Consider the following 26555-nt stretch of genomic DNA (forward strand, 5'->3'; position numbering starts at 1 on the left):
GTAAGATATTTAAAAAGAAAAAAAAATGAACACTCACAGGGTTTAATTTAGAATACTGAGTAAGTAGAGTTATTTTTAGTTTTACTTGTGTACTTTTATTTTAATGATGATGGAAGTAAATTCTATTAATCCATATTTCTTAGCTGATTTTGGGCTAGACATTCAGTATTTCCATGCCTCATCCTTCATCTCCTCCATTTGTGAAACTGATGTAACAATTCATATTTTTGCTCTCAGTGGCACTGAAAGGCGTTCTGACTATGGGGCAAGCATTGGGAAATCTTGCATGAGAGGGGCCACAGACAGCAGAACAACTTGTAAACAGACAGTCATCAAGGTCAAAAGGTGGTTGTGCTTTCAGTTCAGCAGTTTTATTTGTCCTTTTCTGTTATTTCTAGTGGTTATTTCTTTCATAATGGGTTACTGCAGCAAAGGACTGGAAATGAGTAATAAGAGTAATTTGCTGTTTCCACTGAAAGACAATACAAGTTATATTTTCAGTGTCTAACAGAAAACATTGCAGGGGGAACGTACACAGATCTGGGCATAAGAGATTCCAAAGTAATGTTAAAGGAAAATGCCAAAGCTGCAAGTAGTTCAAAAAGAGACAGGTAGCAAAGTTCAAAGCCTTGTAAGGGCAATGGCAGGGGAAAGCGTGACTCCAGGCTATTCCATTGCAGGGCAAGGGCACTAAGGAGGTCACAGCTGGAGCAAAGGAGAGAACGACTGTACATACAATGCTAACGAGGTTTGGTAATTCCCCAGAGAGAGTCTAAACAACAGGGATTATTTTGTATTAGGTGCTATCACAGAGCACTTGCAATTGATGAAATTGCCACTATCCCACCTCCATCACAGTAATAAAAAACCCCCTAGATTTCTTTTCTCAATCGGATCCAAATCTGTTTTTAACATGCATTTTTAACTTGTATAATTTTAAATTCTGTCTCAGCTGCCACATTCCATAAGTTTAGTTGCCACTGAAAGGCATACTGATTGTTTGGTATCCCTGGGTGACCCAGAGACATTCAGAAAGCACAAAACCTACCAGGACAGCATGTGATTTGTACTCCTTTGAATACCAACATGGTTAGAACTGACACCAATGGAAGCACCTTATGTCTTTCAGGGGAAAGAATCAACTGGATTAGAAGCATAACTGAGACCTCATACCAAATATCTGCAAGTGTGTTATTTCTTGTATTTCAGCTCAGGAACAGTAGCCCAAGCTTATTTCTAGCATTATTCACTCTATGCTTCTGATCATTAACCTTTACCTTTGGGCTTTTAAAAACAGCAGCAGAACGAAGATGTGCTTCTTGTTGAGCTCGCATCTAGGAATAAGCTGCTTCACAAACTAAATATTTTGGTGCAGTTGTAACTAATGTGACAGTTATTTTAATTTTGCATAGAATTTTTGCTGTTGCAGCTAAATACCTTTAAAATACACTGCTAAAGACACAGGTACTGCCAATGAAAAGAACATGCACAAATTTAACGCAACCAATGTGTTTTTACAGTGTTAACAAATGAAAAATCAGTATCAAATAATAAAAAATAACACGTATGAATGAAAGTCAAAATTTCTGATTTAGGCCCAGGCAACATTTTAAAGCAAATTAGCAGTGTCTAACATGATGAAAATGCTTTTTCTTGCAGCTAATGACTGATTCTGTCTTTCGCTTCTATAATGTGGGGTCAGCATAGAGAATGGTCATTCAAGAAAGGTGAACAGCACCTTATTACAAGCATTTGTGGCTCTAGGTCACGCAAATTGTCTCAAAGACTTTAAAACTATGTCTGGACTGCTGTATGAGAGATATAAAACACCCTTGCGTTATTGTATGAATAAAGTAAATTTGTGCTGTTCACAATATAGATTTTGATTTCATTACACTAGTGTAAATCCCACTTAAATGATGTTAAAAGACTTCAAAGGCTAAAAGTGCATGTGGAAACACAAATTATGTGAAGTATCCCCTAGATGGAGCAAGCTAGCAAGGGCCATGCATATGCAGGTACGGGCATTCAACTGTGCTGCCACAGTCAGCTTCACAAACGATTACTTCATAACTAAATTTTAATGAAGGACAATAATTCTGCGGTCCTTAAGCACATGACTGGTCATATTCAGTGTCTGTCACCTAGAAAAATCCTTCGTACATTTTTGTGCTGAAAACACATTTCTTCTTACTGAACAGGTCTACAGTCTTTGCCTATCGTAAGCTCCACACCAACATGCTTTTTTTCCCCCCTTCCTAGCACTGCAGAACCTAATGCAGCTACAAAAGAGTGTGATATTAGCTTTCCCAAATGCTCTTTACTAGCATCAATGGCCTATGATACATAAAGGTTCAAACAGAAGCTCAGGTATCACTTTCTGTTATAACATTTAAAGTTCTGAGGACAGAATATCGTTTTCAACATCTATAGTGCTTAGCTCTAGGGAAACAAAAAAACCCCATGGCAGTAAGGCAAGCAATTATATTTATTTGTCAATTATAAAAATAGGTTTAGGAGTCACCAGGGGATATCAATTTTTAATGCCCCATAAAGCTCTGCTAATAACTATAGATACCCATGGATTTTGACCTTTCTATAATTTAGACTTATTTTTCCTTCTGTTTATATGGCCTGATAAAATTAATGATGCTTCACCCTTTAAGTAAACTTCCCATACTTAAAAAGACTTCTAAAAATGATTTTGTTTCTTGTGTTTTGTTTGCCCTGCAGAACAAAGTTAACAAGAAATCAACTAAAACAGTTAAAATGAGGGCATTGTTATGTCCAGGGGCCACTGGGGTAGACCCTGGGTCTCTCCATAAAATTTGTGGGTTCCATTCCCCTTGGGCTACGTGAAGGCAATGCAGCACAAATGATTGATTTAAAAGAAATTTATTTGCACAGGTGATTTTAGGAATAAGATAAGCATTTGTTGTTATATCTGTGATAGGAAAAATGAAAAACAAAAGAGAGAAAGGAAGGGAGGAAAGAGATAGAAACGTGCAAGAAGATCACTATGCCATGCTCCAGCAGTATCTGCAGAGTCCTAGTGGTGGGCACAGCTCTACCTCCAGAGGTATCTTGTTTCTAGATTAGGGTTCTTGCGGAGGGGGAGTTTTGATGCACTTACACAGGACCCTTCTGGAAGGTTCGGGAACAGAGTCTGGGGGTCTGAGGTCTCTGAAATTTTTTTTTGGTGACCATTCTACCAGCAGGATTGCAGTATGAGCTCTCTCAGCACACAGGCACAGCTGTGTTTTTTGTAAAATAAGGGAGTTGGCACAGAGAGACATTGCCTCATCAAGTGACTTGTCCCTTCCTGCAGTTCCACAGCCAGAAACAATTCATTTAAGGCATAGTCACAGAATTAGTCTCTTAAAGACATGCTGAAAAGGCTTTGGAAGGTAAGAAGCATCTGGGACAGAGCAAGAATTCTCTCTTACAATGCAGTCAAATAAAATCCCTTCATAAGCATACCCATTCTCCGAGGAGAAGGTTTATATTAAAAACCTCATGAGAATTTACAAGCTTGCAAAGCATTTTTGCTTGATTTAATTTCTTTTTTTTTTTTTCCAAAAATACTGTAAATGCAGCATTCAGTCTCAGACAGAAGGGATTAAAAATACTAGCTGAGTATTTTCATGAAATGGGTACTGTTTTCCAACATTTCAGTTCAGAGAATGAGCATTTCTGACATCCTAATTAACAGAACGAAATAAGAAAAGCAGTAGTTTCCAAGGGGTAGAATATTTGTTTCTGAAGTGAAAAATATAGAGTATCTTGTAAAGAAGCACAGTAGCAAATGTGAATCAGCACAACATTGGAAATGAGAAAACCATTAAATATAAGAATCCACCTACACATGCCCTGGATGTAAGCAGTAAGAACCATGGACTAACATTTAAAATTTGCTTCTGCTTTCCTCCACCCTAAACCCATTAACTTGCACAACCACCTGCATGGAAATCCTGTCACCTGCACTCATGCAGCATCACACTGCTTGCACCTGAGGCTCTGAGTCAGCAAATGGACCAGCTGATTACAAGTCTACTATAAATTTAAAGCAAATAATCTCTGCTGAATGCCAACATCCTTTTTCCTCTGGAAAGCAGTAACCTAAGCCTCGTGTTCACTAGAGAGAAGAATTTTTATTTTACTTGTTTTTATTGTTTAGTATAAATAGGGTAAAATTTTACTCAAGACAAGCATTTTGCATTTTTCACCTACGTCAGGAGTATAAGAACAGGCTCTACCACAATCTTGAACTAAGTATGCTCAAAACTTGAATTTCTACAAAATTTAAAGCTGTTTTCTTCCTAAATTCTTCTACTGTATTACCTACAGGGCACAACAACACACCAGCTTTCCCTCCACTAATGCCTCTACATAATGATTTTTTTTTCAGTGTAAGGATTATTCAGAGTACATTGCCCAATATTTATATGTTTCATTCCTTTTTTTAATCTTGTTTCACAAATCTGGATTTTGACTAAAATTTGAGGTACATATTTGTATTTTTTTTATACTATAATATCACCAGTCTTGCCCTACACATTTATTTACATAACACTACCATCATCTGGAGTCAGGGCTTGCATAGCCCTGTGAAGCCAGATAAATATCTCTTGGGTTTGGGATTTCACTGTAATTGGCTTATGGATGAGTTTTGTTGAGTACATTTCCTTGTTTTACCTTGAACTACTCTGATATGTTTAGCATATTAACTTAATCCTACTTTTTTAGTAAAATTGAAAGAATACACTTATGCCAGTACAGCATGAGCATACCAGATTTCCATTACTTGCAACATTCAAAACCACATTTGCAACAAAGCTATTCCTTTTGCAAATAACAGGCTTTTTCAACTTCAGCAGCAAGTTGGATGGGTAGAATATATGCAGCATAAATAACAGGATGCCCAGAGAAACTGTAAATGTCCCATGACTGGAAATGTTCAAGGCCAGGCTGGACAAGGCTTTGAGCAACCTGATCCAGTGGAAGGTGTCCTTGCCCATGGCAGAGAACTGGAACTGGGTGATCTTTAATGTCCCAAACTATTCCATGAAAGAAATAGTAACAACAAAGAAATTTCGGACCTGCCATGGTCTGCACCCATTTTCTTGAAAACTATGTGCTGTATAACAGATTGCCATTCTGTTGATGAAACAAAGATTCCAAAGACTTTAGCTGGTTGTAAAATAAACATACTTTACTTATGAAAGTTGTCTTAAAGCCTGTGATCTAAGTGTTCAGTATGGGTTTTTTTCCTAGGTAAGTATTTTTTAATTTTTTCTATAATTTCCTTATCTGCTAGCATGCATAAAAGGAACAGGTCAAGTGAACAACAGGCTACAGAGTGGGCATCTTCAGAACTACTTGAACTTGTGAGAACCTATCTTTCTGCACATCAAAAGCCGATTAGCTGAAAATGGATTTTCCTGTGATTAAAGGGGATGTAATAAAATGTATTGCTGTCTTCCTCCTTGTACTAGCTCACTTGATATCCCTCATATCCTCTGTATTTGTAATGCATGTCTTTGAGGAACATTTTCATGTAAATTATATTTTAAAAATATTACTTCCCCTCTGCTGATATATGAAATATTCATACGATCACTCTATTGCCATTTCCTCTTCATGAGATTGCTAAGATTAAGCCAACGCAATTTAATCTGACATTCTGGTTGTCATAAGTGAAGATCTTCCATCTTTCACCAACTATGTGGAAAACAGCCTAATTTCAAAGGTGTTGAGCAGTCCCTCTTGTTGGCAAAGTCCACACTTCTGAAATTCTGGCCTCATTTATTTAAATGATTAAATGTGGAGCAAAACATCTCATTTTACCCATCTGTGCTGGAATTTCACTTCCACTCTCTACTGTTCACTATCCCATTGCCACATGCATTCACTCAGGCCATATATACATTCACTATATCCACATTGATTGGGTTAACTTCATCTTATTAGGGTGGGGAAAATGATCACTAATCAAGGGCTTTAGATTGGCCAGAGATTTTGTGTAGCTTCTGGAAGAATGTGACTTTGGCTTGCAATCAGGTTTGGGCCTGGTCTTGTGGTGACCAAACTAGCAGCCCACTCTTACAATAACTATAACCAAAGGAATAGTCAAAGCTGTTAAATAGATTAAGTACATTTTAACACAAAAAAACCCGAAGAATTTTATTCTTTTTTTTCAGTAAAAATATGAGAGACAACCCACCAGAGCTATCTTCTCTTGAAGTTTAAAGTGTGAACGTCAATGCCAATCTTACTAGGGTGCCTTGAAACTAGAACCTGTTTGAGGATAAAGAAATTAACCTTCATATTCAGCAATATTCTCTCCATCAATGAAATGGGACATTGTGTAGAAAAGCACTCGCCAAAATCTTTTTGTTTTCACAGAATCCCTCGTTATGTCTCATACATTTGTAGAAGCCTGAAATATTATTTATATGCTGTTTATATTCTGTTTACATGACTAGGCAAATGCTGATTGCAGGCACTAGCCTTAGCAGATTTTTACTTTCCAGTAGTACCAACATCATTTTTTTCACCATATTGCAAGCTGGTTTCAAGGTAACATAAAGAAGCATGGAAAAAATTCCTTAATGCAACCCTCACAAATTTATATTAAAAAATTATGCTTAGATTTCAGAAAACTGTGCACCTTGATGAAGTTCAAAGTCTGGGACTAAAACCAAAGTACCTGTTGGTGTCCATTTAGCGTAAGAAGATGTGAGCAAGCACGGTAAGTCTATGAACAAATCTGAAAACATAATTTTTGAGCTAACTGCCTGGAGCAATTTCTGAAGCAATTTTCTACAGTAGAGAAGAAGCTTGGATGACTCACAAAATCTAAAACAATGTGAATAAAATAACATTTTAAACCCTTTCTTGTTTCCATTCTTCTGCCATGCTTATATGTGTTGATTTGCATTTTTTTCTGAAGCACTCAATTTATATCTTTTAAAACGCTTCAAGAGTGTGATGCTATCTCGAGAGATAGAGGGAAGTTTGTGCTAACTTTAAATAGCACCTTATTATATGAACATCTGGATATTCAGAAATGAACTGTTCTTCTCAAAAGTCATCAGGGTTCTGCAGAAATAGTATGGATGCTTTTTACCTGTTTACTTTTTCAACACATCACCCCACACATCTGGTGAACGCTTCTATCTGCTGATTGATTTATACTTTACATTCCTTAAAGACTTATTTAACAGGTCTTTTAAACAATATATTATTTGTTCTATGTTTTTGAACCCTTAAACACAAAGTTATGCATTAAGATTCAAAACTAAGTATTTTAGATTCCATGTTGTAAAAATTGCCCATTTACTTCAGAATACATCATTAAAAACACCTATAAATGTATGAAATGAAAGATTTTGAATCATGAAAACTATATTTTCTATGTGGTATATTGTTCATGAATGGGTTTTTTTCTTTTTTTTAAAATTTTATTAAAGCACACATATGGAAATCTTCGGATCTTTTACTGTTCTCTTTCAAAGTATGCCTGTGAAAATTCATTTAGAAAGCAATTTCACATTTGATCTTTGATATAAAATATTCCTGAATATTTTTCTTTATCCAGTTTCATTCTTTTACTCATGAATACAATACACACAAGTGAACTATCAAAAATTCTAACTCAACAGATTATTTTTGTACTTCATTGCCTTCTGCAAATTTCCCTATCTCTGTTTCTCTTCTCTGACTGTTTTTTTCCACATAGATTTTCTCTTATGCATTCCAGAGTAGTAAGTTGACTTATGTTTTATTACTGAAGTAGTAAATTTAACTCATCTTTGTTCCTTTGTATTTTTCCTTTAATCTCACTGACGTTGAAAACGTTTAAAAATATGTTATTTTCTTAAATATATATTGTTCATTGAAAAAGAGAAATTCATCAAAAGATGAGAGCCACTGAAAAGATATTATTTATTGGCCTAGAACTTTAGAAGAAAAAGTGAAATAAATAGAAGCAGACGAGAAAATAGCTTTAAGATAAATAGTTCAAAGCCAATCTTTTTTTTTCTGTTCTCAGCCATCCAGTTATTATTTCAAGGCATAAATTTGTAATGTAACGGCTACCACAATGTTCTGTTGCCAAACACACAAGGATTAGCAGAGGAATAAATCAGTGTGCGCCAGCACAGGAGTCTCTGGTCCTCCCAAGGAGATAATTGTACCTATGAAAGATTGTTTCTAGAGGTGGATTACCCAGGAAACGGTAGATGTGTAGATAGGCCATTTGAGGTTTTACCTACTGCAGGAAAGGGCTGAACAAAGAGATAAATCTTAGTTGTGCTTTTTTTGGTCACCCTCTGCCAACATCAGCATGCAATTTACTGTAGAATTTGTAAAGGAAATGTAGAAACGGATGGTTCTGCATTAACTAGGTCCCAGCCTAGCAACTTGAGAAAAAGCATTCAACAACAATAACAAAAAGGGAACAGGAACAGCAACTTCTTAATTCATGTTGTTTAAGAACTAGATGGATGTAGACAGTAGCAGAAGTGTTCATGAATCTTTCACGAGTAGACAAAAAGAAAAGTCATGAATTACGTGACAAGTTGAAGCTCTTTGGAGATGAAGCATTGACTTCTATGTGGTAAGGATGTTGTTATTCTTTTCTGCTATGACAGAGATTGCTATTAGACAATATAATCCGTGTACCAGAGAAATAAAATCTTTGCTCTTTTTAGAGTTTCAGAGCTAGAAGGTCTGAGCTAGAAGCCAAAATGAAGAAGAAAATCCTAGAATTATTTTCAAGGGAAACCATGCGACTGTGATTTTGAATACACATTATTGTATCTCTCCAGATGTTTTCATGATAGTAAAAAAAGCCATACAGCAGTGTTCCAGAGAGGATATGATCATGCAAAACAGAATTTGTCCTCAGGGCTTTTATTCCCCAACTCTTCCCAGGGTGTTTTTTTTTGCAGTAGTTGATGAGAGCAGTCCCTTGTTCCTCATGATTATGAGGAGAGGGTTCATGCCATCTAGCATCTTATGGCATAGTCTGGCTTACCATGTATCAGTGGAGAGAAATTGCGTTTGTAATGGACAGTGAAACAAGTCTAAGATTCAAACTGCCCTTTCCTCATTGACTATACAAGAACACATCTTGCTCAAAAGCCTAAGTTAGGTACTGTGAGGCCTTTCAGAAATTCTTGAACAACTTGTATTTGCTTCTCATTTCCTTCTGCACCCATTACTTTCTCCTAGAATCCTTACAAGATCAACTATTCATTTCTTAGCCTTTACCTTATATCAGAACAGATGCCTTTTTGCCTACAAGTCTTAAATCAGCTGTCATGTCTTTGAGTGGTTACTGTTATGCCTGTGTATGAATAGGAAATATATTTATATGCAATATGCCACAACACAATCTTCCAGTTTTCTCCAATATTTACAATGGAGTAAAAAATATGTTTAAAATTACATAAAATATTGCAGTATGTTTTCCACAGTACATTGTACAATTTGTTTTAAAGATACTGTCTATTATTTTCTGAGATGGGCTGTACAGAAAATAGGAAAGCTTTTAGAAAGTTACCTTTCTCACAACTATTTATTGAAACTTCGAATATTATGTTTGATCCATTACACTTATCAGTAATAGTCTGAATTATACTATGTAATATATCTTCCCTGGATAGGATTGGAAAAGACAGGATGTGCTCCAACTAAAGCATAAGGCATCTTTAGCTTATCTATTTCATCAAAATGTCATCTAAATTCTTAATTTATATTCCAAAATCTCTGTGAATTTTCTGTCTTCCATTCCCTCAACAAATAAGGCAAGATGGAAAATCCACTGCAGGCTTGAGGCTATTACTAGTGAAATTTTCTACTATGTAAGAAACAAATTCCATTTCTTATTCTCCAGGGAAGAAGAGCCATATTGTAGGTGATGACATAGCACTAAAGGCATTTTTTCACAAGGTAAACTGTGTCATTCTTTAAGCAAGAGGATATCAATGTGCTTTACACAGCCAGATCCATGTACAGTGAATTCAGAGTGGCAGTACAATCTGACATACATTACAACAGTTGCTCACTGAGGTAAAAGTGTTTTGCCAGCCTTATCTGCTGTTCTGCTGCTGGATGAAATGGAGTGTAACTCTTGAAACTTTATTTTTTTTTTTTTTTTGTTCGCTCTGGTGTTGAAAATTTTGGAGCACCTAGAAGTGATAATGCTTAAAATTCTTGATTATCACCAAAGTCTGCCACAAGAACCAATGAAGACAATTTTCCAGTTACCTTGGCAAAGCCTAAATCAGACCTTTACTACCATCAGCACAGATTTTACTGTCTTGTATTCTCAAACATTTAATCACATTAGTGAAAAATCTCTGGACTTCCAGGCATTAGAGGTACACTTTTGACAAATTCACCTGAAAAAATCTTGCTCTCATTTCACCACTTACTATTTATCATTCATGGCAGAAATCCTCTAGGAAAACTGATCTCCATTCAGTTTGTCTCTTCTCTAAGTTTTCCATTTTATCAAGGATACATTAGTGAAAGTACGTAGAGATGATTAAAAAATTTCTAAGACAACAGAAATTAGAGTAATGAAAGATAACTGCAGTCAACAAGTTTTCTGTCACTTCTCATGACTGAGAGAGCATTGCATGAAAACATGTCTCAGAGAAATGTTTTTCCTTAAGTCTCTCTTTCTGCAAGAGTTTCATGCATGCAGTTAAGTGCCAATGCTAAGTAAATATCAAAGTAGCAACTGCTCCAATCTTGTAATCTTTCTAATAAACTCACATGTTCCTTTTATTGGTCTGTAGACATTCTTCCTCTCTGATGTGTAACGTCCACTGAGTTGTCACCTCGATAGTTATTTAGAGTTGTATTTAGAGCACCTTCTATTGATGGACAAATTGGGTGTCAAAAAAGCACTATGTCAAATCAGAAGTAATTTGGCAGTGAGATATTAGGCTGAACATCTATATTTTATCCCTTATAGGCTGGCTTATTCTGTTTCAGCAGAGAAAGCCACTATCTATGATAGCCTTGGCATGACTACTGTTGTCCTCTGTGATACTGAGATTAAGATATTAATAGGAGAAACTCATTTTGTATAAGGTCCAAAAGCTGAAAATTAAAGTATATTGGAAGAAAATTTAATTAGGGTCTTTTAATTCATCAGAGGACTGTGGAATGAGTGTGAATGAACTTATAGGGCTAGAGAGACTTGTACATCTCATAAGATTATGGCTCCATAACTTTCCTTCAACATTTTTACAGGAAATTCAGCTGTAAAAAAAATTGTGATAAACCTAAATTGAACCAAAGTAGCATATCTAATTTTTACAGTCTAGTTAATGCTAATACCAAATATTCATTTCTCCCAACAAGCAGGTAACTATAGCAACAGACACAACATGGCTGCATACAAAGGGGCTGAGGAACAAAATAAAAGTAAAAATCTTTACATTTATCTCAGCTTTTAAAATGTTTTAACTTTCTTTCGAATTTCTAGTACAGCTGTCATCTATTTAAAATATCTGCAAATAATTAATTTAGGAAAATATTATGGAGACACTGAAAAACTTCTATGCACACACACTAGAAAAATCTCATCCCTCTGAAAACTGCAATCAAAAATCATTTCCAATTAAAATACTTTCTGACGAGGAAAATTAATTTAAATTTTAGCTCTAGCATGAAAGGAGAATGAGCAACGTCATGTTTCATTTTCTTCAGCCTGTCACTTCAGTTCTCTTTTGAGGAGGACTTATTTTCAGATGATATAATTACAATCCTGAAATGGTAGTTTTAAATATACATGACAGATGTTTATTAAATTGAAATACATTTGGAACAAAATTTACTTCCCCTCCTTTTCACTGCAGAAGCAAAGGCCAGATCCTAGGGCCTCTTTCCCATTGCAGTCTGAATGTCCATCTAGACTATCAGTGGAGTTATCCTCCACTTCAAAGACTGTAATTCTCCTCCCCTAACAGCACTACCACGCATTTTATTTGTAGCCCATATGTTGCCTGACCCCTCTAACTGTACTTTCATACTTCATGAAAGACAATATCCTACTATAAATATTATCAATAAAAATTTAGATGGCAAGGATAGGATATTCTTATACTGAAAATAACATCTCTAAGGCAAGTTGTGCCCCAGTATTCTAAAAATCATTACATGAGCAGTGTCAGCCATCATTGTCTGAAGTCATCATATGTTGCATGTCAAAAAAGGAAAGTCAACATTCATAAATATTATTCCATAGTATCTTCAACCTACAAGGCAGAATTCATATTTTGGTTGGAGGTATCTGTTTGAAGTTGGCACAAGCTTAAAGCGTTTAGAAATCACTTTTCTGAGTGAACAGTATCTTCCCTTAAGAGTGATTTATGTACAGTATTGAAGGAGGCAAGGTCTTGGTTCTGCAGAGAGAATAGTTCTTTATGGATTTTCTCTCAAAGAAGTAAAAAAAAAAAACCCTTGACATAAGTCAAATTAAAATAAACTGTAAAAAGCAATCAGCAAAACTGAATTACATGCATAAGCAGCAGCATTTTGATCACTGAAAGAGAATTCAGTGATCTTCCAGCAAGCCAAAACGAATCATTTAGAGAACTTTCATAGCCTTATCAAAAGCATATAATATATATAAAGAAAAGGCTGGCATTTCTGTGGTAAATTGAACTTCTTTAGTTCTGTAGTAATCAACTACATGATTGAATGACTTAATTTATACTTTAGATTTTGGTCTTCCAAAATATTTATATATACACTATAATATGTAAGCAATGCCCAATGTTTACAACTGAAAACATTTAAAGGCTGTCACTAGCCTCCTTGGGATGTTCCAGCTATATTTGAGTTAAGATTTCAATTTTCTCCCTTTGCTAAATGTATGAAAATGAAAAACAAATAGGCGAAAAGTTGCATGAATGTATTACAAGTGAAACAGTAGTGGATTCTCCAGGCCAAAAGAGCAGCAGAGGAGAATTTGATTAACACGATGCTTTATGTGCTTAAATTAACAATTTATCCATCTCCAGGACTCTTCAGTGGTACGTTCCTTCAGGCTATTTCTGTGTACTTACCTGTGTTTGTCTGTCCAAGAACTAAAAGGTATAATTCAATCAAAAATACCAACACTATTCACACATTCTGACTTTTCAGATTACTTTTTAATGATTTACTGGTTGTACAAGCAGAAAACTAAAAACTAATATTATTCACGTAATCTAAGAGAGTTTTCTTTTTAACCCTGAATAGAGTTTTATATAAATCCATAGTATAGACTAAGGACTACGGGATGTTGACACAACTAAATAGACAAATGCTACCTAATGCTTCAGAGAAGAAAAAGGAATAAAAATGCACCCAGAGTAAAAGCTGACACCTTCTGCCCCCCCCCATTTTAATTGATGTTATTGTAATTAGATGCTCCAGCACTACAGATAGGTACAATTAGGCAGAGTTTGGAGAGAAAGAATTTTCTCATTGACGGTAGCAAGATAAAATCTTCTACAAAAGAGCATATTTTAATAATTTTTGTGGCATGCATTCTAAAAATAGAAAGTCATTAGAAAACAAAAAAGATAAAAGTAAGTGAAAATAAAATGAGAAAGAGGAACATGTTACCTGATTGGCATTTGGGGAATCAAAAGTGACATCCCATTGATGCCAGAGGAATTATACCACAATAACAGCAATTGGAGGTCTGAATTATGCTAGCAGAACACTGAAAATAACTGTATATGTATCTCATGATACCTTTTTTAAAACATGGGTTAAGGAATCGAGACACAAACCACAGTTCTACAGCTAGTTCCTTTTTTTGCTTTTTGGTATTAAACATTAATATAAAAGTTTTCTTATATTTATTTTCTCTTGGGAAGATGACCACTGCGTAATCCTAATTTATGGCACTGGGTAATTCTCCCCTTGTCCAGGTATTAACAAAGCATACAGATGTATATGTTTGGTGAATTTCCAAAAATATTGGTGTTCTTTATTGTCACAAGTATGTAATTGTATATTTGGTACTGCTCTTGACTAAAGGTAGAGTTGTTAATAACTTGGTTTCCAAAGCTTTTTTGTATTTTCAGAAAAGAAAGAATAGTGATTAATTTCCATATTGAAGCACAAAACTTTTTATCCTGAGGGATCTCTGGGATAACTCTTGCAGAGTCCCAAGCACTCTGAGCTGCAGCTCTGATATAGCTAAGCAATTATCCCTGTAGTGACTTTGAGGTAATTCCATTTACTTTTCAGTACTTACTCTACTTGAGTCATGCTGGTTGTAAAATGACTACTACCAGATGTTTTTCTTTTTGCTCTCTTAAGCACTGAGCAGTCTGAATATATTGATACTTGATGCAAAAATCAAACTTGTAAGACAGGAAACTCTTTTGAAGTTTTTTGTGTTTTTTTTCAAACATTAACTGTGATAAATCCTTACTACTTCTATAGCAAAGAGGAGTTAGTCTTCTGCAGACAGCAAAACCTGTTTGGAAACTAGGGATATATGCAAGAAAAAGAAGGTGTATTGGGATTAATCGTTCAAGATGGACTTCTGTATTTTGTAGTCAAATTTCTTGGCCCTAAGAAAGGTCTGAAAAACATGGGCAGTGAGAATTTTTTAGATTTTTCTCACCTTTCGGCCCTTCCAATCCTCTGTCTCCTAAACTGAAACTACTGCTCTAGGCATCTTCAAAGTGTATGGTAAGTTTCCGATCTGGAATCTCTAAGTTTTACTATCTTCCATTTCAGCTGAACTTTAGTGACCATCAGGCTCTGCGTAGTAGCAGAATATGGGCTCTCTTCCACTTGAATTTCACCACTTCTTTTTCCCTCTTAAATAGTGACTTGTTGCCATGGGATTTTAACATCTAAATATCCATAGAGCTAATATTACTTTCTTTTTTTTTTTTAAATAAAGAAACTCTAGCCCAAAAATATAACATGAGAGTTATTAGCTTCTACTCAAAGTACATAAGCAGATGATATTGTGCTTTGTGTCACTGTAAGTGTCTTGAAGATTCTTACTTAAATCTCTTTGCAATACATCAGTGCCAGAGAAACTCATGATGTTTAGATGAGTGACGCGTCTAGAGGATCAGCAAACTATCTGCCACAGGAGGCAGTGATGCCAAAATAGCAGGGGTTTCTACCTACAAAGCTGTCTTCAACAAGCCAAAGTTCAAAAATAAGAAGGAAAATCTGCTGTGGTCTCAACCACCCACACAGAGGAGCCAAGGCAAGAATCTGGAGAGTGCTACAGCAATCACCTGGGTTTTGCAGGGAGTCATGCTCATTCAGAGTGGGAAAGGTAAACGCCAGACAGAGTATAAGGAGTAGCTTAGTCAGTGAACATTTCACTTACAAAGAAAGCAAATGCCTTTGTTCACCTAATGATTTTTTTTTTCCTAGAGGTAGGATTCTGTCATGTCATACTCGTGAAGAAAATCCATTCAGTGATTCATCTGCCTTGTGATCTTGATATTATATACACTCTCCAGAAAGAGTCACTAACATTTTCTTTAAATGGATGTTTGTGAGGTTTGAGATGTGATATGTTCATCTCTGACAGATATTTATAGAAAAGAAAATGTGGTCCCTATTATTTTTATATAATTATTCTTTTATTAAGCAAAATTTGCTATCAAACTGTTCCTTGAACTAAATGGAAGTAGAAACAGATAATAACAATGTAATAAAAGATTTGCAGAAATTCTACCACTACAACTTTATGCAAATCAGACTTTTTTTAATTGAAAAATTTTTCAAATATTCTGGCAGTGGTAATCTTTACTATTCCTAATCTGGATGATACTCCTTATACGTTAATGTATAATTTTTACTTTCAGTTACCCATTTTGCAGAGCCTCTTTCAAGATTCAAAGGTGGGTTTCTCACAAAAAAACCACAATAGGAACTAAGAATTACTGGTACATGTAGTAAAATGAGATTCTTTCTCACTGCAGACATTTAGGACCAAATCCTGGCAAGTTCATCATAAACTTAGCTTTAAGCAAGTTTGCTTTGCACTAACCAGCCCCTTCCATCTCTTTGTCCATTTGCTCAAGTCAGAAGAGTTTTTAATACAGTGTTATAACTGGAATATTTCTTTTTCCCATTTTTCTACTTTTCTAATATTTGAGATACAATGGGCCATGGAATAATCTCTGAAAAGAGACTGGAGACCTACAACTTTTTCTCTAACTGAAGACCCACCGCTCTTAAGAATTATAGACATCAGAAACCAATACCATAAGGAATGCATTAATCAAGGGAAAAGGTTTAATGCCTTGCTTATCTTGTATTTTAAGCAGAAAAGAAATATGAGCTATTGCCATATCTGTCACTAAAAAACCTCAAACCATAGAAATTGAGGTCCAGCTATGGAATTTACTATATTGCAAAACAGGTTAAAAGTGTGCAAGTGGGAATTCTGTCAGAGAAGACAAGACAAAATGATACAATTATTTCAGCTCAGAGCTGATATGCTCCAAGGTATACGTTTTCCCACAATCACTGTAAATATGAATATTTTAGAGGTTAATATGAAGATCAAATGTGGAATGCATTTTCTGAAAAGATTAATATCTTTTCATTAAAAATGAGAGTGCACTGTTGGTTCAGCATTTGCATTTAGATCGAGTAAGTAATAAGTATATTGACTGCCTAAGACACATATCTCCAAAATGGAAAATATGGATAAAGAGAGTAGTGTCCATGCGCAAAAGTGGACACGCTTTTTCTATTTCCTTCTGCTATCCCTTCAGAGAACTTGAGCCCCATCAACAAGAATGCTGTGATTTACTTATCACAGCAGAACCAGCTGAATACTGCGAAGAACATTTATGCAAGCATTCATTGCTTCACGCAAGCAGTGTATTGGTGACTATGTATCAGTGGGCTGCTGTTGACTTGAAAAATTGCCAGCCACTACACAGTCATTCATCAATGTATGGATAGGAATGGGCATTTGCTAGTTGTTATCCACTGCTTTTTGTTGCAGTTGTTTAAAGCTTGGAGCGGTCCAGTTAAGCAGGAGGCTCAGCCAGCTATTACATTATTACAAGCAATTCACAGAAACATGAGCAGGATGGGGTAATGTAACTCCAGATTTTTCATTGTTTGTGGCCTATGGATTTCGGCTCCATGTTTCCAAGCAATAAAGAGAGGGGAAAATATATATGATGCAAATAATAGTAGATTGATGCACCAAGATTGGCTCAAACAGCTACAGAACATAACACTTGCCTACTGAAATAGCGTTGGGGCTTACACAGGCACACTAGGTGTCAGTCTCACTGGACAACATTCATTTAACTGACTCTAGCCTAGAGTTTCTCAGAATTAGAGTACTTAAATTGCCTTTCTTGAGAAGAGGTGTTTAAACAACAAATGTGAGAGCGTATAGTCTGGCATCTTGCAGGTATCTCAAACTATTTGTTGACTTAAATTCAAATTAAGCACAGCAGTTCCTATTAAAAGCAAAAGCATATTCATCCTCAAACTGTGAGAGGTAAGGTAGATATTTCACTTAAGCAGTGACAGTTTTCTTATAGTACTTTAATCATATAAAATTCATAAATATTGTACAGCTACTTTCCTGCAGAGCAGAGGGGTCTGTAACACTGGCAAAACAGCATTGTGAGTAAGCAAAAAAACTGATTACTGACCCATAAAGGAAATTTAAGAGTTGACTGTATGAGAGTTTTCTCCTATACATGAGAAGCATTATTTTTTTTCACTGCTGGGAAGTATCACTTTGAAGTGGACTTTCCATCCCTGAAATATACAACTCAGGACATTTCCTCAAGGTTTCTTTCCCTTTTTGATTCTTGTTCCCTTTCTTTCTCCCCACCTCCCTGCCCTGTTGTGCTCTATTTTAGGTCATTTAGACCATACACTTTGATAGAGGGCATCTTTCTCCTCTGAATTTATGAATCAAAACTTATTCTCAAATGGATAACTGGAGGTATAATTTGCCTCCTAACACTCTTCAATCTTTATTGCTGACACATTCAAGGATGCCTAACTCCCTCAAGAAAAAAAGCACATTAATCTTCAAAAATATGTCCTTAACTGCCTTCTGAAAATGAAAATGGATGTTATTTGAGAAACTATCTGAGTTTTACTGCAAACCCTGAGGATCATGCACTTTTGGAAACAATTCTGAATCTGAAAAATTTATAAATAAAAATACTCAGGTAGATTCAAGCCATACAAATCCTGCATGGCGCCAAGTCTTTCCTTGGAGGCATGAAGCCCTCTGCTTCCCTCAGCAGATGTCATCTGAAATCAAAACACTCAACAGCTTGCTGAATGTGAACTGTGGTATTCTTACAGACACATTTTTCTGCATACTGGAGAGAATGACTATTTTTCTAAAGGCTTTTGTAGGTGATACTATGGTATGGAAATAGCCCCAAAGCACGTGCTGCCCCCCATTTGTTCAAACACCCATTCAATTACTACCAAAGTTAAAATAATAAAGTGTTTGGACTCTAAAAAATGGACAAGCAACTCAAAGAAAAGACCTAAGACAACTTTGCTCTTTCTAGCCAGAGCAAGAAAGAAACCAATACTAAAGAGAGTGATGCCTTTCACACTACATTTTCTTTCTGCTGCCTTATACACAGAAAGGCTTTGGAAGAGCCTTTGAAGAAAACATCAGTTAATATACAAGGGAGTGTTCCCATCTCCATACTCTCAGTTAAGTGAAACACCTAATAAATGCTGGTCACAGAAAAAGAAATTTTGAAAGCCTATAGTAATTTAACAAAATTGTCTTCATTTTGTGTTGATTCTGAGTAACTGAAAGACCAAGCAGATGCACAGTTGAGGTTCACCAGCTGCAAGTTAATTCCTGCTTTTTCCCTTTCTTTTAAATTTTGTCTTATTTTACAAGTATCTGCTTAGAATAAACTTTTAATTCTAAAGTATTATCATAAAAATGTTTTATTTAATTTTAATCTCCTTAAAATTATTATTAACCAAATGTTTACTTATGCATACGAAGATTCTCCCATATCGAACAGATTATAAAACCTGAGGTCTCTAGGTGGCCAAAATTTATTTTGCTTTAGGGTAAATACCTGTATTTTGATTCTTTGCACTGAAGCAAGAATTTCTGAGGCTATGCTGAAGTAAATTTTCTGAAAATGTTGAAACATGGAAAAATAATGAAGATAATACACTACGTGCAAAACCTGCCAGATGCCTTGTATCTCTGCATCTCAGTACCTCCTGCTGGGCAATACTCCCAGTCTCCTGTTCCCTCAGATACAGAAACACAAAAGAAGTGATACTTAAAATTAAATAAGCAACCAAACACAAAATAGGTTGTATTCTGTTAATGGGTCTTACATGAAATGCAAAGTTAAACAAAAGCATCAAGATCCAAGCTAAAACTTGCTAAAAGAGATAGAAAACCTAAGTAATTTTAATCAGTGCTTTAATATGTTCTAACATAGTTTATATCAACCTCTGGTGCATGTATATATGATTAATGAGAAACAGTTTTCTCCCTATTCCGTATCCATCCTAGGGAAGTTTTCACTTTAATTCAGTTTCTTGATACATATCTAGGACTAATGGAGTTTTAAACAGTACAAGTATAGGGAACAACCAAGGATAATCCACTTTTGACTTGTACTCATTTTTAAGATTCAAGTAGAAAATAAATAGAGCTAGCAAAAGACAGAAAAATCACAAGTAATTGACCTAATTTAAATTCTAAGTAAAATCTAGGAGAAGCCTCTGATTTAAATTGGCAGTCATGAATAAACAGATCCACTAAGACCAATTTTTGTGGTTCCTGGAGCTGTGGAATTCCCCAGCAGAAATGCACCTTTCCCTCACCTTCCTGCCCTCCCCATATAAATACCAAGGATACCTTCACATGATCTACATCCAGTTAACTGCAAATACTGATGACTCAAATCCCAGTCATCTAAATGGATCAGCTCAGCTTTCCAACATCCATTCTCTTTTCCAAGCAACAGAAAATATTAACAAAAAGTTTGCTGTTTCCTGTGCAGATCTCATATAATACACTTTCTACTGGGATATCAATAAAAGAACTGACGAGCTAAAAGCATTGCTCTCCCACTCACAAATACTGTTTCATACAGTCTTTCTCCAACCATAATTCAATGCCCCTATCTACAATTTTTGTCCTCTGATGATGCACACTTACTAGCATGGCTTTCAAGGGTAAGATTGTTTCTTTGTCCCATGTTTCTACAGCACACGTCATCAAAGATTATGATAGTCAAAACATTTAAGATTCACACAGGTTCACCAGAGAAAATACAATAATACACCAAGATTAGCTGATATCCTACAGGTGAGTGGCAAATGTTCCTGCCCACCAGCTTCCTAGTATCCTGAAAAGCACTTCTTCAAGCCTGGTGATATGCAGATACCTTATTCCCTAAGCAGTAGCTACAGACATTTCCCCCTCCAGATGTTACTCTGATCTCTACCTGAGGCAGACAGTTCTTTTATAATAATACAATTTCATGAGCCACATAGAAATACATAACAGCTATTTATAGAGTTTATGTTGGTACCCAGAACTGTTCACAATAGGATCATTAGGCTGATGGCCCTAAAAGCTGCTGCTACAGTTAAAAATAGAAGTTATACCTCTTTGACCATGAATGGCTAATTATAAATAAAAAAGGAGGCATGACTACCATTTTCGATGCAAGACATACATAAGCAGGAAGGCGAACAGGCTGAATCCAGAAAAATGGCTGAGCACAACACAAAGCATCTTGTGAAAAACAGAAAGCAATACTTTCTCCCAAGCCTTTGACCTGAGAAGACAATATTAGACTGGACTTCAACTTCTGATAATGTTCAGGTTTAGTGTTAAAATTTTACACAGCCCTACATTTTGGCTCATAAAACATACAGCATTTGCAGCAACAACAAAAATTACTTAGCAGTTTCAACAAGAATGGAGCTTGCCATATCACCTTCAAAGTACAGGTATTGAATTGACTATTATTAAAAATCATGAGGAATTCAGATGTTGCTTTCAGGACATACTACCCAGCTGTAATACCTTTTCGATTGAGGCCAGGCTTCTTGTATGGAGGCAGTATCATTATTTCATGAATCACTACCGACCTTTGGAAGATACTGGGAAAAGCAGGCATGTTCATTCCCTTCCATTGATTTTCTAATTTTGAGTAAATTGGTTTAATCTGAGGAATGGATATCTATTAGGAATAAAATTACCTAAATTGACTTTAGAAAACAGTATAAAGCTTTTGAACTGAAAAAAATGAATTTAGAAGGGAAATTTAAGGGAAAAAAGGTAGTGATTATGTCAACCTTAACTTGGCCATGATCCTGTAGCCTGTCACACAAGTATGAAAGAATTGGAATCTCTCTAAGCTTAAAAGACAGAGCCATAGGTTCAGACTTCCATTTTACTGCTCTGTGTGTCTGGAAGACATGTAGGGTCTACCCATTAAATATCTGCTGTTGGAAAAGTCTGCAGAAAAACTACTCAGCTAAAGCATGAAGCGGTACGGGCATCATTTTCATCTGGTTGAATTGAGAAATAACATCCTGAGTACTCAGAATATTGGACAGTCCTGAATCTAAAAAGCTTAGAAAACAAGTTCAATAAATCAACACATACCTGAAATAGCCTGTAAGAAAAGAATATTGTGATCTCCAAGGTGCACAGGGCTATGTAAACAAAGGAAATGGTAATTCATAGAGTAACCGCTTAGGTAAACACTGTATAGATGCCCAGATCTCACATATTCTGATAATTAAAGCATTGTCTTAATAGATTGGCTCTTATTTATTATCTTCTGACCATTATAATCATGGCTAAGCTTTCATTGCTATCGCTTTATGATCTCATGCTAATGATCTATAACAAAGAGATTTTGGTACTATGGTAATTCACCTTAAAATCATATGCAGGTTACTTGCCCCTTTACTATTCCTTTTCTGTATTTTCATTTTTTATTTATGGGATACCAAGTTAGGAAGTTCATTAGATCCACTCAGAAAATTCCAGAACAGGATTTAATGCACCAAACTGTAACAATCTCATAGCAGCCTATATGCAGAATTAGGTTTGTTCTATTTTTACTTCCAAAACATTAGTTGTTAACTCCAAGTTGAATTCCATTTATTCCCAAAATCTTTGCTTACACCATTTAACGCTTACCAAGAAATTACAAACGGCTAGATTTACAAATACTGATCAAAGCATAAAACTTCTTAAGATCTAATAAAACACAGATGGAACTCTTAACAGACTCCACAAAACTGAGCATCTGAATTCACATCCTTGAAATGCTCTGAAACTCTTTTCACATTACAGGAGAAAATTATAGGCACAAACATTAAAATATCAGACTTGCAATATGAAAATATTCACTTACCTCACGGTCTAACAGTACAGGTGACACCACTGTAACAATATCTCCCTTTTCTGGGTCAATATAGAACATATTTGGAGATGGTTTAGTAGGTGTCTGTTTGAGGATGTTATACCGCAGGAGAGCATTGTCTGTGCTAGAGTCATCGGCATCAAATGCTGTCATACGCATCACAGTTGTTCCTAAAAGAAAGGTGGACCGACAAGAAAATGGAGTTAGCAAGAACAGGTAAAGTTATACTGCCTTCACCTGTGAGAACCAGGTGGGTGTAATTATCTCATCAAGACCACTAGCAGTTTCACTTGGTATTTAGCCTGTATTATTTTTACTTGCCACTGAGCTAAAAACAGACCACTTGTGTTTCTGGTTTGCAGCATTAGCAAACTTTATAAAAATAAGGACTCTGGGAAGGTATTCATTCTTCCACCTAAAAATTCCAAGTAAAACAAATTCCGTCAACTATATAATTTAAATTTTCACAGATTAGCATTGAAGCCATGTTATCTGTGAACCACAATGTTGAAGTTATTTACAATTCTGTGTTAGACAGTAATTCTTTTGTGGGGGCTAAGCTTTTCTTTCCCCCCATAGGCTATCTGTGAGCAAGCATTATTTTAAAATATAATGAAGAAAAACATTTCAAATACATTTTTCTTTCTTAGCAAGTCTGTAAGACCATATGTTCTGTTCTCAGTATCCACATAGCCTTTTGTGGTCAAATATGCGATTAAAACCTTCTTGTAAAGACAAAGCCTCGGTCACTACATTGGAAGAGCCCAAAGAACAGAAATATATGACATTCATGTACAATGATAGCGAATTTATATTCTTTGTGAAGGTCTTGAAACACAGATCACTTAAAACTCAAATAAATATGAAATATTGTGATAAAAGTAAAAGCAAACCTAGCTTCGTTTATAGCCTGACGTAATAACTGCCTGCTTCACTGTTAAGCAAACGGAAGTAGCTTGTTTAGATAAGTTCCTTTCCTTTTTTTTTGCTGTACTTCCCAGAGTACAAAGTATTGCCTGTTGCAGTGACCTTGAATACCAGCTCTCAAAGGTTTTGCTTCGTTGCTACTTCAGGCAGAGTTGTCCCCTCGAGAAAAATAACAGAGATCTGACAGCATGTTGGTTTTATTCACCAGTGATTAAAGGTCAGACAGCTCAAAAAGAAGCTTACCACTGGATACCACGGCATGTTTTCCAATATTACAAGATGATCCTAGCCCTGATATTTTCACCTATGTTATTTGAGCCTTCTTCAGAGGCAAAAAGAGCTGCTTTCTGTTTTGAAGAATGAAGATTCACCTTCTTTTCACAAGTACAACACTGGTACCTTTTAGCTATTTAACACACTTTGAAAAGATTATTTATATTCATATTAGATAATATGTTTCATGAGGATCTCCTAAGTCACAAGATTTCAGTGAAACAAGTAAAAATTAGAACAAATCTTCAAAGAATCTCAAAGAGTGCCCAAATACAAGTAAAATTCACTGGGGTTTGGTACATAACTTTCCTGAAAAATGCAATATAGTAAGATGCTATACACCATTACATTTGACTATATTTTAAGTGATTATAGAGCTGTTAATGTTAGTAATATATAACAGAAAATGGTGCCCAGCAGAGTTTTAGTAACTGATTAGAAGATATACTCAGGTAAAATTCCTATTTATACAATTGTTCTAGACATTCCTACTGAAATATTTCTGATGCTATGAATGTGGAAGACATTTTCAGATTTCAAGACCTGTTTTAAATCACCAAATCTCTTATTACGCTGGTATAAAACTGGCTTAAATCAATGGCTGAATCTGGTTCTGATTTGCCAGCTGCAGCTCTTTAACCTTTCAACTCATTGGACATTATCTTGTTTTGTGCAATCATTCCTCTGGCACATAGAGATAAGGGATTCCAGCAGTTCAGAAGAGCAGAATTTTGCATTCATTTTGCATAGAGATGTTAGCTCCAGAGTGAAAGCTGGAGAGAATTAGATCCATTTGTTTCTGTGTTGCTTCTGTCAAAAGTTTTGAGATATTGGTTTCTAGATGCCATCAAAGTGGCATTTACGTTTAAAAGAAGTTATTTTATTTTCACAAGAAACAAGAGCCTTTAAGATGAGGAGGATCACAGACATCCTTTTGTGATAGACAACAACCAGTTGAAGGTTATTATTGAAATGATCCCATGGAAATAACTCAAGGGGTTGTAGAAGAACTAAATATTGACTATTCAACAGTTTTTCAACATTTGCACCCAACTGGAAAAATGGGAAAAGTTCAAAAAAGTCTCATGAGCAAATATTCCAGGAACCTCTAGGAGAAGTGATAGCTATATTTCCAGGGAAGAGCTTTGCTAGACTAGTTGAGGTGTTCTTAGAGAGAACATGCATAAGCATACATTTGGGATAGGACCAGCATAAAAGACGACATTTATAGAGATCTGTTTCCTAAAAACAAAACAAAACATTTTTTTTTTTTTTTTAAAAAATGGCTCTGCAGGATACCTCCCGTCCAAATCAGTTTAATTCACGATGCATGCTCCCCCGGTATTACTCCTTCAACATAAAGTTTTATTCTTCATAAAATATTCATTTCCTCAGACCCATAAACTGACTACTTCTAATTCAGTGTCATTTTATAAATACTTCCATTCCTGGCATCAATCAAATGCAGCTGGCTTTCAAAACCACAAAACAACAGCTTGCTACATTATCATGTTAAACAATATATATTAACTTATCAAGATGAGGAAGAAATGTCTGCAAAATCAGCAACTTTATAGTTCTTTTGATGATGTGCAGGTACTCACTGAAGCAGTCTCTTTCAGTAAAGGTTATGCCTTGGTTTATTCCAACATTCATGGCTTATTTGTCACACTTTCTAGGCCGTTTCACAATTACTATAATCACTGAAGCCCTCTGCTTGCATCTCCCAGAGTTCCTCACTGATCACACTTCTATCCCACTAGCCAAGTACGTTGCTCCAGAGGCTGCAGCTATCAATCTGTTGATTGCTCATTTGGCCTGTAAGTTGGCTTGGCAATATTGGCAAAACCCTCCCCTTAGGCATTAAGAAATAAAACACAGTGCTAGCATAATTTCGTCATGATTGGAGCAGATGCTTCCTTGGGAAAGTTCTTTGGCATTTTGTTATTTATCTCTTAACAACATTTCTATTTCCTTTTTTTATTTTTCCTTTTCCTTTTTTTGGGGGGGTGGGGGGATGACTTTTACTTTGTCAAGATGCCAAGAAAACACCAAGAACATTTCAGCTGATGGATAAGGTTAGTACTAACACCCTATCCCTCTTATTTATTTATTTGCTTGTTTAATTATTGTATTCAGCTGTCAAGTTTACAAAAAAGGACAGGTATGTAGCAGAGGTGGGGCCTGTTTCTAGCTTGGTTGAGTACATAGAAGTGTCTTCAGCCTCCAGCCTTAAAAGACGACTCTGAATTTGAATACTAACATTAAAATATCAACCAGTTTAAGGACTCAACAATTTTAACTTCATGAGAGCTACAGTGCTCAAAAAACTTGTACTAGAACATTCTTATGTTGTATTCACTCTGTTTGTGAGTCTCCATTGCAAGTTCAGGATGTTAAATGTTTTTCACATGTGCTACAGAAAGGGAAGAATATAGTTTCCTAATTAAGGTGGCTGGATTACCAAGTTTTATTTCTGCCTTTTTCACAAGTTCAGATGTACACCCTTACACTGACAACAATCAATTGTACAATGTCTTACTTCCAAAAAAATAAAGCTATTTTAATCTAAGAAAGAGAACAAAGAATAAAGAGTGGGATGAAAAAGGAAGAAACTAAGAGGGTTATCTATAACTCTAGAGCCCATGGCATTTTTTGCTATGGAAAAAAAGATACCAACTTTCAAAAAATGGAGCAAAGGAGGATAGCCTTCTGACTACTATACTCATCATGACTAATTACATGTTTGACTGTCATTTTGTACTACAAGCCCCAGGGAAGCAAAACAAATATAAGAAGAAAGGTCTGTTATAGCTCCAGTCAAGTGCATTTGAACTGCAACTACAATTATTAACTTATGCATGTTATTAAAAACTTGAAGAACTTGCTCATAGAGAAGATATTTAGCAAGAATTAATG

General features: G+C 35.6%; 1 protein-coding gene across 2 annotated transcripts in view; it reads right to left on the reverse strand.

The window, feature by feature from the left end:
• CDH13 (cadherin 13) overlaps window positions 1-26555 on the reverse strand; it is a 447506-nt gene that overhangs the window by 119883 nt on the left and 301068 nt on the right. For both annotated transcript variants that reach the window (XM_069868789.1, XM_069868788.1), the window contains exon 7: window positions 22428-22606. In XM_069868789.1, the coding sequence (XP_069724890.1) occupies window positions 22428-22606 (179 nt within the window). The remainder of the gene's footprint in view (window positions 1-22427; window positions 22607-26555) is intronic.

Source organism: Phaenicophaeus curvirostris, chromosome 14 (assembly GCF_032191515.1).
Source record: "Phaenicophaeus curvirostris isolate KB17595 chromosome 14, BPBGC_Pcur_1.0, whole genome shotgun sequence".
Classification (NCBI taxonomy): Eukaryota; Metazoa; Chordata; class Aves; order Cuculiformes; family Cuculidae; genus Phaenicophaeus; species Phaenicophaeus curvirostris.